The 12,122-nt window shown below is 50.4% G+C and overlaps 1 protein-coding gene across 1 annotated transcript in view; it reads left to right on the plus strand.

Moving 5' to 3' along the window:
* The window catches only part of NEURL4 (neuralized E3 ubiquitin protein ligase 4), a 58,012-nt gene extending 48,648 nt beyond the window's left edge, over nt 1-9,364 (plus strand). The window contains 6 exon segments of the mRNA XM_077916816.1: nt 788-881; nt 2,154-2,261; nt 4,448-4,592; nt 5,503-5,615; nt 7,003-7,213; nt 9,127-9,364. Coding sequence (XP_077772942.1) covers nt 788-881; nt 2,154-2,261; nt 4,448-4,592; nt 5,503-5,615; nt 7,003-7,213; nt 9,127-9,331 — 876 coding nt within the window. The 3' untranslated portion in view covers nt 9,332-9,364.
* The last annotated feature ends 2,758 nt before the right edge of the window (nt 9,365-12,122 follow it).

Below are 12,122 nucleotides of genomic sequence, written 5' to 3' on the forward strand. Positions count from 1 at the left end.
AGGCTGCAGCCATGGACATGCTATGTGATCTGATGGTGAATTTGGGGTGACCCAATGCAAAAATCCTGAGGATCCATGGGCTTTTACCTCCCGCCTCCCAGGCAGCCTCCTTTATCTCTAGCGTCCCTTATCTCTCTTCCGATCCCACCAATCAGCTTTTTCCTTTCAACACTCCCTTCCTTCTTGTTTGCCTTAGTGTCTTTTCCTTAGCTGGAGCAGTTTTTTGCTCCTCCTTTTCTTCCAATTTCTCTCCTTGTTCCTTTAGTCTTCCTGTCTCCTCTCCTTGCAAGTTCGCTGTCTTTACCTCCCCCTTCCCAGGCAGCCTCCTTTATTGCTAGCCTCCCTTATCTCACTCCCGATCACTTGCCGATCAGCGGCTTCCTTTCAACACCCCTTTCCCTCTTTCTAAAAAAATTAAGTATGATCTGCTTTTTGCCCCTGGGCAATTTGGCTCCAGGGACCACGCATTTGCTCCACGAGACGCACAGACATTTCCCCATACATTTTAGTAAGAAAAAAGTGCATCTTATGGGTCGAAAAATACGGTATATATTTTGTGGTTTCATATTTTGATTTTGTTCTGTGAACCGCTCAGAGACCTCCGGGTATAGGACGATATATTATTAATAATAATTTTATTATTAATAATAATAATACCTTCACGGTCAGAGGCAGTAATGCTTTTGAAGACCAGTTGCCGGAAGCTCTGGGACGGGAGAGGGCTTCCTCCTCTTCCCAGATCTCTGTCCTTATTTTCCCTGCTTCTCAAGCACTTCTTTCTTCCTAGGTTACGATCGTGACGAACGACACTCCAGCCGTGGGTGCGGAGGGAACCGACTCCCACAACCAGGGCGACATGGAGAAGGCAGACATGGTGGACGGTGAGTAAACAGCCCCACCCCGTCTCCCCTTTCCTTTTCCAGGACTGATCGCGGTGCAAGTTTGTCAGTGTTTTGAAAAAGAAAAGGTTCTGACCTCCTTTTTACTCCTTTGCCTAGTCCTCAGACCTTAGTTGGCACAAAAGAGTCTTTGAGAAAGAGTATTCTTGCAGAGTACAGTGGTACCTCGGGTTAATTACTTAATTCGTTCCGGAGGTCCATTCTTAACCTGAAACTGTTCGTAACCTGAAGCACCACTTTAGCTAATGGGGCCTCCTGCTGCTGCCGCGCCGCCGGAGCCCGATTTCTGTTCTCATCCTGAAGCAAAGTTCTTAACCTGAAGCACTATTTCTGGGTTAGCAGAGTCTGTAACCTGAAGCGTATGTAACCTGAAGCGTATGTAACCCGAGGTACCACTGTATTGCTGCTTTTATTCTTGAAAAGTCTTCTTCTCCAACCACGACCGACAGCTTTTACACACACCAAACACAACCAGCTTTCTACCATCCAACCAACCCACACCCAACACGAACATTGACCACTCTATATATGTTGTTGTTGTTGAGTCATTTAGTCGTGTCCGACTCTTTGTGACCCCCTGGACCAGAGCACGCCAGGCACTCCAGTCTTCCACTGCCTCCCGCAGTTTGGTCAAACTCATGCTGGGAGCTTCGAGAACACTGTCCCACCATCTCGTCCTCCATCGTCCCCTTCTCCTTGCGCCCTCCATCTTTCCCCACATCAGGGTCTTCTCCAGGGAGTCTTCTCTTCTCATGAGGTGGCCAAAGTCTTGGAGCCTCAGCTTCAGGATCTGTCCTTCCAGTGAGCACTCAGGGCTGATTTCCTTCAGAAAGGAGAGGTTGGATCTTCTTGCAGTCCATGGGACTCTCAAGTGTCTCCTCCAGCACCAGAATTCAAAAGCATCCATTCTTCGGCCATCAGCCTTCTTGATGGTCCAGCTCTCACTTCCATACATCACTACTGGGAAAACAACATCTTTAACTATACAGACCTTTGTCGGCAAGGTGATGTCTCTGCTTTTTAAGATGCTGTCTAGGTTTGTCATTGCACTCTATATATATACAGGTACAATTTGGTGAAAGGTTGCGTGAGTCATTGTAGGCCGCTGACTCATCCTGACTTAGATCTTTTAGCATTAAAGAAACAGCGGCCAATTTTTTAGCCGTGACAAAGTTCTGATAGCCAAAGGTGGCACGAATCACCTGGAGAGGTGTGGGTGTCTGACTCACCTGTATTGAACACCTATATTTGCAGGTATCAAGGAGAGTGTCTGCTGGACTCCTCCCGTAGACCTGAACACCATGAAGACCTGTGAATACCACGCCCTCTGTGCCCGCTTCAAAGACCTCCTGCTGCTGCCTGGTGAGCAAAATTAGGCACATTTGCATAGATTTGCATGATTTATTCCATGCCGGCCGGTCCTAGGAACATGCACAAATTATATTTATGCTATTTTTAAAATTTTATTCTAAAGAACTCTTTAGGAGAGAGCCTTCTCTTTCCTTTCCTTTCCTTTCCCTTCCTTTCCTTTCCTTTCCTTTCCTTTCCTCTTCTCTTCTCTTCTCTTCTCTTCTCTTCTCTTCTCTCCTCCCTGGCTTTTTTCTGGCCCATGTAGGACCAGTCTGGATAGTTTGCCTTGGTGAAGACTTGATGTTTTCATCCCCAAAAAAGTTTTTGATTTGAGTTTCCACTGAAATGAGGCTGCATTTTAATGTTTTAATGTTGTATTTTAATCTTGTTTTTTAAGTTGTATTTCAATTAATTGTTTTTATATCTGGTGTTAGCCGCCCTGAGCCCGGTCTTGGCTGGAGAGGGCAGGGTATAACTAAAAATTATTATTATTATTATTATTATTATTATTATTATTATTATTATTATTCTCCAGCCAGTTCCCTTCGGACATTTTGGACTACAAAGCCCATTAGCCAACGGGGCTCAGCCACATGGGAGTTGTAGTCCAAGACATCTGGAGGAAACCAGATTGGGGAAGGTTTTCTTAGAAAATGAGGAAGGGTGTGTAGAAATCAGACACGGCTAATTGAATACTTCAATTTTTTAAATAGAAGCACCTCTTCCAGATGGCCCTGCCAGGAACAATGTGCCATTACAGAACTACAGTTCCCAGAGTTCCCTGGGAAGAGGGGTTGATGGTTAAACCACTCCGGGAGGGGGAAGGAGGTCTCAGCACCCTTAACAAACTACACTTCCCAGGATTCCTTGGGCAGGAGCCAGGACTGGTATCACAGTGTTTCAAATGCGTGATGCAAATGTGGCCTTATCTGCCCATTTCATGAAACTTATACATCGTTTGGTTGTAAAAACAACAACAACAACAACCCTGAAAATAGTTTACAAAACAGATAAAAGAATAAAATTATCTGTAAGCAAAATTAACAAAAATTGGGGGCCTTTGAAATTAAAATGGACTAAAAACCTATTGTGATGGATCTACGCACAGGAAAAAACACGCTATAAGTACGTCAGAAATTAAATCGTTAAAACAAAAGGGGGAAAATGGTTATGTAAAATCGCAAAGATTTTTTATTTTTAATTGATCTGCAGTGCCACCGGCTGTTTCATGTTATAACGCACTCAAAACACTGTTTTTTGAGTAAGGTAGCTGAGTCCTCGCAGCAAGTTTCTTACCTTCTGAGTAAACACAAATGCCCTGTGTCCAGGACAGCTGTTTATCAGCTCCATCTGGTACGCAGGATGAGACCCTACCTGCCCGCAGACTGTCTTGCCAGAGTGGTGGATGCTCTGGTTATCTCCTGCTTGGACTACTGCAATGTGCTCTACGTGGGGCTACCTTTGAAGGTGACCCAGAAACCACAACTAATCCAGAATGCGGCAGCTAGACTGGTGACTGGGAGTGGCTGCCAAGACCATATAACACTGGTCTTGAAAGACCTATGTTGGCTCCCAGGACGTTTCCGAGCACAATTCAAAGTGCTGGTGTTGACCTTTAAACCCTAAACAGCCTCAAAGGCCCAGTAGACCTGAAGGAGCATCTCCACCCCCATCGTTCTGCCCGGACACTGAGGTCCAGCTCTGAGGGCCTTCTGGCGGTTCCCTCATTGCGAGAAGCAAAGCTACAGGGAACCAGGCAGAGGGCCTTCTCGGTGGTGGCGCCCGCCCTGTGGAACGCCCTCCCACCAGATGTCAAAGAGAAAAATAACTACCAAACTTTTAGAAGACATCTGAAGGCAGCCCTGTTTAGGGAAGCTTTTAATGTTTAATAGGTTATTGTATTTTAGTGTTTTGTTGGAAGCCGCCCAGAGTGGCTGGGGAAACCCAGCCAGATGGGCGGGGTATAAAGAATAAATTATTATTATTACTTTTGAGTGATGTCAAGAGCCAGGGAGTTCCACAGTTCAGGCGCTGCCGCACTAAAACAGCTTGCTCTCTTTTCATTTTCAAAATGCGAATGCTATAGCCTTGCCAAAGGTTCTTTTTAGTGGCAGAACGCGCAGGGGCATATTTTGGTTCCCCTCCCCTGTTTTTTTCTGACCTGGGCTGCTTCTGCCTCATCCAATCTCTTTCGCCAGACGACTACTTCGTGGAAGACCCCAAATTCAGCCTCTGCTACTGCGAGTCGTGTCACAAGCTCCGGGGCGACGAGGCCTACTACAAGCGGGGAGAGCCTCCCCGTGACTACGCTCTGCCTTTCGGCTGGTGCCGTTTTAACCTCAGGTACGGAGGCCAGATGCTGGTGGCGCTGTGGGTTAAACCACAAAGCCTAGGACTTGCTGATCAGAAGGTTGGCGGTTCGAATCCCCACAACGGTGTGAGCTCCCGTTGCTCGGTCCCTGCTCCTGCCAACCTAGCAGTTCGAAAGCACGTCAAAGTGCAAGTAGATAAATAGGTACTGCTCCGGCGGGAAGGTAAATGGTGTTTCCGTGCACTGCTCTGGTTCGCCAGAAGCGGCTTAGTCATGCTGGCCACATGACCCGGAAGCTGTACGCCGGCTCCCTCGGCCAATAAAGCGAGATGAGCGCCGCAACCCCAGAGTCGGTCACGACAGGACCTAATGGTCAGGGGTCCCTTTACCTTTACCTACGGAGGCTGGATTGGAAAGCCGGGGGGGCAGGCCTAACACCGAGCAAATTGGCAAACATACATACAGTGGTACCTCGGTTCTCAAACTTGATCCGTTCCAGAAGTCCATTCCAAAACCAAAACATTCCAAAACCAAGGCGCGCTTTCCCATAGAAATCAATGCAAAGCGGATCAATCCGTTCCAGACTCTCCTGGCTTCAGCAGAGAGGGAGAGCTGCGCAGCGCCCCTTCAGCCAAGCGGGAGGAGAAATGGAAGGGGCTCCATTTCTCCTGCCACTTGGCTGAAGGGGCGCTGAGCAGAGAGAGGGAGAATGTTTTTTTTCCCTGTTCTCCCCCTCTAAAACAAGGTGCGTCCTATGGTCGGGTGCGTCCTATAGAGCGAAAAATACGGTAGATATCAGAAGATATGGCTCAGGGTAATGGTTCACCAATCCAGCATCCTGTTCTCACAGGGTTGCGCACTTGTGGCATTCCTTCTTTTCTGTGGGTTCATTCCCCCCCCCTCCTGGCACCCCGAAATAACCCTTTCCTCTCCTCTCGGCAGGGTGAATCCCCGGTTGGAGGTGGGCAGCACCTGTAAGAAATGGCACATGGCCTATCACGGGACGAGCATCGGATCCGTCCGGCGCATGCTGGATCAAGGGGAGCTGGTGCCAGGTAAGGGGGCGCCCAGGTTGTGTTTTCTGGGGGTACGGAATGCCAGCCTCTGCCTCCGCAATGCTTTTGCCGCTGTCCCCTACAGGGCAGTTCCTCGCCCTGCGCGACGGACAGCCCAAATTTTGTTCCTAGGAAACCGCATCCCGTGAGAGTTCATGGGGGAAAGGAAGGACACCCACTTGGAATTCTGTGGTTTCACACATAACAACCACGAATAAAACCTTAGAAGAACAACAACACATATGACATACAATGGCCCCTTGGTTCTCAAACGCCTTGGTACTCAAACAGTTTGGAGCCCAAACACTGCAAACCCGGAAGTAAGTGTTCCAGTTTGGGAACTCTTTTCAGAAGCTGAACATGCTCCATTTTGAGCGTTACACTTCCAATTTGAGTGCCACACTTCCGTTTTGAGTGTTACAGCAAGGTCTGTCTGTTTTTGCTATTTATTTTGTGTTTTTGTTTTTACTGCTCTTTTTTTATGACTGTGTAGAACCCAGTCCAGCTACTGATTGATTGTGTGACTGCAGTACATTGCTTATTGCTTTCATTTTATAGACCAATGGTCTCATTAGATAGTAAAATTCACATTAAATGGCTGTTTTAGGGGTTGTTTTTAAAAGTCTGGAACGGATTAATCCATTTTGCATTACTTTCTATGGGAAAGTGTGCCTTTGTTTTGGAACGGATTTCCGGAACGGATTAAGTTTGAGAACCAAGGTACCACTGTACTGCTCTGTGTCATGATTTATTTAACAAAATAAATAAAGGCAACATGGAGTAGCCATGTGTGGAAAGCTCAGCACACACGAACTCAAACCTCGGAGGGCATTGCAAGCTACCTGAGCGGGGGACCCTCTGCCGACCTAGACATCCCCAAGAGAGTGTGGAAGACAGTGTGGTATAGTGGTTAGAGCAGGGCTCAGCAAACTTTTTCAGCAGGGGGCTGGTCCACTGTCCCTTGGACCTTGTGGGGGGGGCAGACTATATTTTGAAGGAGAAAATAAAATGAACGAATTCCTATGCCCCATAAATAACCCAGAGATGCATTTTAAATAAAAGGACACATTCTAATCATGTAAAAACATGCTGATTCCCAGACCGTCCGCGGGCCGGATTGAGTAGGCGATTGGGCCGGATCCAGGCCTTAGTTTGCCTACCCATGGTGTCAGGTCTTGCTTTTTGCGTTGTTATTATTATTGTTGTTGTTGAGATTTATACACCGCCCTTCATCCAAAGACCGCAGGGCGGTTTACAGCCTAGACACTGAAAACGGAGGCACCAAATACATACCCTAACAGTGGGAACAAGCAGTCGCCGCTTCCCCCGCAAGCCCATCGGGAGAGGCTGATTCCACCTTGTGTCTCTTCCTCCTCGCTCTTCACAGGAAGCACGTCGATCCTGAGCTGCCGCCCGGTCAAGGCGGACCCGCAAGGCGGCAATGGCGGAGGTGGCGGCGGCGTGGGTGGCGGGGGCGGCAGCGGGGGGTACCACGAGCCCGAGGAGAACAGCTCCCATGGGCGCGAGGATCCTCAGCGTGTCCTGCTGTCTCCCACGCTGCGCTACGCCGGACTGGAGCCTTTCGCCACCAAAGTGCAGTACGTATATCCCGTGTGTGTGTGTGTGTGTGTGTGTGTGTGTGTGTGTGTGTGTGCTGTTACTGGGACCTTCGGTGAGCCTGGTTGAGGAGCTGGTGGGGGGCAGTGTGGCGCAGTGGTTAGAGCACCGCTTCTCAAACCCGGGTCCCCTAGCTCAGTGTTCCCCAACCTTGGGCCTCCAGCTGCTTTTGGACTACAACTCCCATCATCCCTCGCTAGCAAGACCAGTGGTCAAGGATGATGGGAATTGTAGTCCAAAAACAGCTGGAGGCCCAAGGTTGGGGAACACTGCCCTAGCTGTTGTTGGACTACAACTCCCATCATCCCTGGCTGCTGGTCCTGCCTGCTAGGGATGGTGGGAGTTGTAGTCTGACAACAGCTGGGGGCCCGGGTTTGAGAAATGTTGGCGTTGAGTGTGTTTGACCCTAGGAGCTGGGAGACCAGGGTTCGGATCCTGCAGCTCAGCTTGGGGGGGGGGGCAGTCGCTGCCTTTCTCTGCCTAACCTACCTCACAGGGTTGTTGTAATCGGCAAGGAGGAAAAGCGTGTGGAAGCAGTAAACGGAATAAAAAAGGAAGGGAGGGAGAAATGGGCTTCTTATTTCCTCTCCATCTCAAAGAAGCAGACCGTTTGGCAGCAGGTGAGAAAGCAAGCAGGTGATACGGTTCATCTGGATTGAGAAGCAGGGAAACGGATTCTCAAAATTCCAAGAGTTTAGAGATCTCCCCCCCTACTCCCTCCCCCCCAAAAAACTCTCTGGTAACTTGAAGACAGTTGATAGGATCAGGCCAATTTCAGGGGGCCAGGTGACCCTCACCTCTCTCGCCCTGATCTGGCCACTGTGATCCACGCGACGCTCACCTCCAGACTGGATTATTGTAACTCGCTCTACGTGGGGCTGCCCTTGAAGCTGACCCAGAAACTCCAGCGGGTGCAGAATGCCGCAGCGAGACTCGTTACGGGGTCCTCACTGCGGGATCACATTCACCCGGTGCTATACCAGCTGCACTGGCTCCCGGTGGAGTACAGGGTCAGGTTCAAGGTGCTGGTTTTAACCTTTAAATCCCTATACGGCCAGGACCCTTGTACCTACGGGATAGCCTCTCTTGGTATGTCCCACGGAGGACCTTACGGTCTTCAAACAAAAACACCTTGGAGGTCCTGGGCCACAGAGAGGTTAGGCTGGCCTCAACTAGAGCCAGGGCTTTTTTGGCCGTGGCCCCAATCTGGTGGAACTCTCTGTCACAAGAGACTAGGGCTCTGCGAGACTTGACATCTTTCCGCAGGGCCTGCAAGATGGAGCTGTTCCACCAGGCCTTTGGCCAAGGCACAGTCTGACCCCCTCTTTTGGTAATCCTCACAGAACTCTAGCCCAATGGTTGCCATGAATTTGATTTTGAATTGATTTTAAAATGAACTGATATTAGAATGCTGTGTTACATTTCTCAGCCCGGCTTCGGCTGGGGAGGGCGGGATATAAATAAAGGTAAAGGGTGGCCATTAGGTCCTGCCGTGACCGACTCTGGGGTTGTGGCGCTCATCTCGCTTTACTGGCCAAGGGAGCCGGCATACAGCTTCCGGGTCATGTGGCCAGCATGACTAAGCCGCTTCTGGCGAACCAGAGCAGCGCACGGAAACGCCGTTTACCTTCCCGCCGGAGCGGTACCTATTTATCTACTTGCACTTTGATGCGCTTTCCAACTGCTAGGTTGGCAGGAGCTGGGACCGAGCAACGGGAGCTCACCCCGTCGCGGGGATTCGAACCGCTGACCTTCTAATCGGCAAGGCCTAGGCTCTGTGGTTTAACCCACAGCGCCACCTGTGTCCTGGGATATAAATAAAATTTTATTATTATTATTATGTGCTCCTGCTGACCTCACGGCCCCCTGATTCCGCCCGCCTTCTCTCCCGCAGATTCAAAGACCCAAAGTCCCACCGGCAGCACTCGGCCCAGGTGGCCTTCCAGGTGTGCGTCCGCCCCGGGTCCTACAAAGTCTGCGCCCAGTCGCTGGCGGCCCCCGAGCCCCTGGACCCCCGCTTCAGCAGCGCCGACATCGAGTGGGTCACCAAGGAGAAAGGTGCTACCGTCCTCTACGGGCTCCTCGTCCGCGTGGAATGAGGACTGCCTCCCGCCCGGGAGCGCTGACGATGAAGAGCGGCGGGGGTAGCGGCTGTTGCCAAAAAAACGAAACCCCCGACCCCCTGCTACGCACAGACGGGGGGGGGGGGGCGACGACAGCTACGGCGATCGACAGGCACAAGAGACTGCCCCCCTCTCTCTCAGTGGGGCAGAGGACGGCGTCGCCCCCCTGTGGCCACAGACGGCTGCTTCTTCTACCCCCCCAATTTTTCCTTTTTTTGCACAGAGACAAGCTAAACTTGGGGGGGTTGGGTTGTTTGGGGAGTGTTGAGTTGAGCCTTGTATTTAAGAGCATGAGGGGAGGGGGTTTGGGGGGTAAGCGGGGAGGGGGAATTTGTTGCCACAAAAGGACTTTTGCAGATTCTGGGGTGCAGGGGCTCTTTCTGGAACGCCCAGGAGTTTCTATACCGGCAAAATTCACCCTTTTCCTCCCTCCCTTCCAAACTCGCCCTTCCTGCCATGTTGAGTCTGTTCATTGGGAAAGGATAGAAAGTTGGGGTTTTTTTTGGGGGGGGGGGTGATATCGGCTCCTCTCTTTTTCTTCGACGGCTGCATTGCGACAGGATCGGACATTTCAGGAGGGGTGTGTGAAGGGGGCAGGGGTTGACCCAGCCGCTGCCCCCTCCCCGGAAGAGAAAGCAGAGGTGCAGATTCGCACTCGCCCCCCCAGGCGTGGGTCTCTTTGCTCCTTAGTATGTGTGTGTGTTTTTAATGGGGGTCCTTCTTTTTCATCCTCCCCACCGCCACCCTCTTTCTTCAGCCTTCTGCACCGACTCTGTGTACCGCCCCCAAGGTCGTGGAATAAGGTGTGGAATGGTGTGGGTGTGTGTGTGTTGAATTAACACAGCCTGTGAACAAGCACTTAACCCCATGGAAGGTTTCAAGGGTGGGTTCCCAGGGGGGAAAGAGACATGGATTTATCAAATTTCACGCCTAGCTTCTCAAACTCAACACCCGTTCCACGATTTCCCTCCTAAGAGAAGAGACACGGATGTATCAAATTTCACACCCAGCTTCTCGAACTCGCCACCCATACCACAATTTCTCTCCAGAGAAGACTCCAGTGATTCCTCCTCTCTTCCGACCCCCCCGTTTCCTGTACAACAAGCACATCGCCCTCTCCCCCCCCCCAATTAAATTTCCTTGCTCTTTTTATCCTGAAGGAGCCCGACACGCATTTCTCAAGTGTGTGTTAACACCCATTTTCCCTTCTCAAGCAGATAATCCCCCCCCCTCCTCTCCCTTCCCTTATTTATTTAAAACCTTGTGTTGGTTGTCAAATTAAAATTTAAAAAAAAATGTGAATTTTCTTGAGGGGCGAAAGGGTACATGGCTTTTAATGCCCACCCCGTCCCCCTTTGATTTATATATATTTTAAATGGTATTTATGCTGCTTTTTCACTTTATTTGTTGGAAAATGACATGCATTGGGGTGTTTTGTTTTTTTTACCTCTGTAAAAAAACTTCGTTTCCCTTTTTTTCTTCCTTTTTTTTTTTGAACAAAAGTTTCAAAGGTTGTACAGTGCGTTTCTCCCCAACTTCCTTGCAAGGGTTTATAAACCAGGATTCAGCTGGTTCAGTGTCCGCGTCTCTTTTTCCTACAACCAAAATAGAGCCTGCTGGGTCTATTTCTTCTGGGAAACCTGCATGCAGGATTCGAACACAAGATCCCTCTCCCCGCCTGCAGTTTCCAGCAACTCGTACCCAGAACATCGCCACCTTCAACTGCGGCAGGAGAGCACAGCCACCAATAGCCCTCTCCTCCTCCAGGAATTTGTCCGATCCTCTTTTAAAAACACCCATGTTGGCCTCCTGTGGCAGGGAGTTCCGCAGTTCCTGGATGAGCAAGTACGTTTTCCTCCTTTTCCTAAATCTTCCACCGTTCATCTTCATGGGAGACCCACAATTTCCTGTGTTTGGAGGAAAACTTTCCCTTTGGCACGCTTAATTTTACAAGCTTCTATCTTGTCGTCCCTTAAACCAAAAGGTCCCAAATGCCGCAAACTTTGCTTTGCATGGGACTCGTTGAAATACGTTATTTTGGGGTGGCGCCCCGTTTTCCGGGAGCTGCAGAAGATCGTGGATGTAACGAAGGGCAGAGGGGCGGGGTGACCCCTTTCTGCTCTTTCCCCATCTGCCATTGGGGCAGCAAGAGCTTGGAAGCAGCGTCCAAAAGCTGCCTTGCATCCCAGCACGGACTGGCAGCATCTTCTCACCCTAACCCGGGCATTGGACCTGGGACCAGCTGCACTGCCACCCGAGCCACAGGCCTTCTCCGTGATTTGCAAGAAGGTATGGACATCTCTGTGGTGGGACGCAGGTGGCGCTGTGGGTTAAACCACAGAGCCTAGGGCTTGCCGATCAGAAGGTCGGCGGTTCGAATCCCTGCAATGATGGGGTGAGCTCCCGTTGCTCGGTCCCTGCTCCTGCCAAACTAGCAGTTCAAAGGCAGGTCAAAGTGCAAGTAGATAAATAGGTACCACTCCGGTGGGAAGGTAAACGGCGTTTCCGTGCGCTGCTCTGGTTCACCACTGCTGGCCACATGACCCGGAAGCTGTACGCCGGCTCCCTCGGCCAATAAAGCAAGATGAGTGCTGCAACCCCAGAGTCGGCCACGATTGGACCTAATGGTCAGGGGTCCCTTTACCTTATGGGCATCTCCATAGGCGCCAAGCCTGTGTCACTCCTTGCCACTTGGCGGGCCTGACTCTGGCTGCAGGGAGACTTTGCGAGTGGGCGTGGCGGGAAAGCACATTTCCTTCCTTAATAA

The sequence above is a fragment of the Podarcis muralis genome, chromosome 13, assembly GCF_964188315.1.
Source record: "Podarcis muralis chromosome 13, rPodMur119.hap1.1, whole genome shotgun sequence".
Taxonomy (NCBI): domain Eukaryota; kingdom Metazoa; phylum Chordata; class Lepidosauria; order Squamata; family Lacertidae; genus Podarcis; species Podarcis muralis.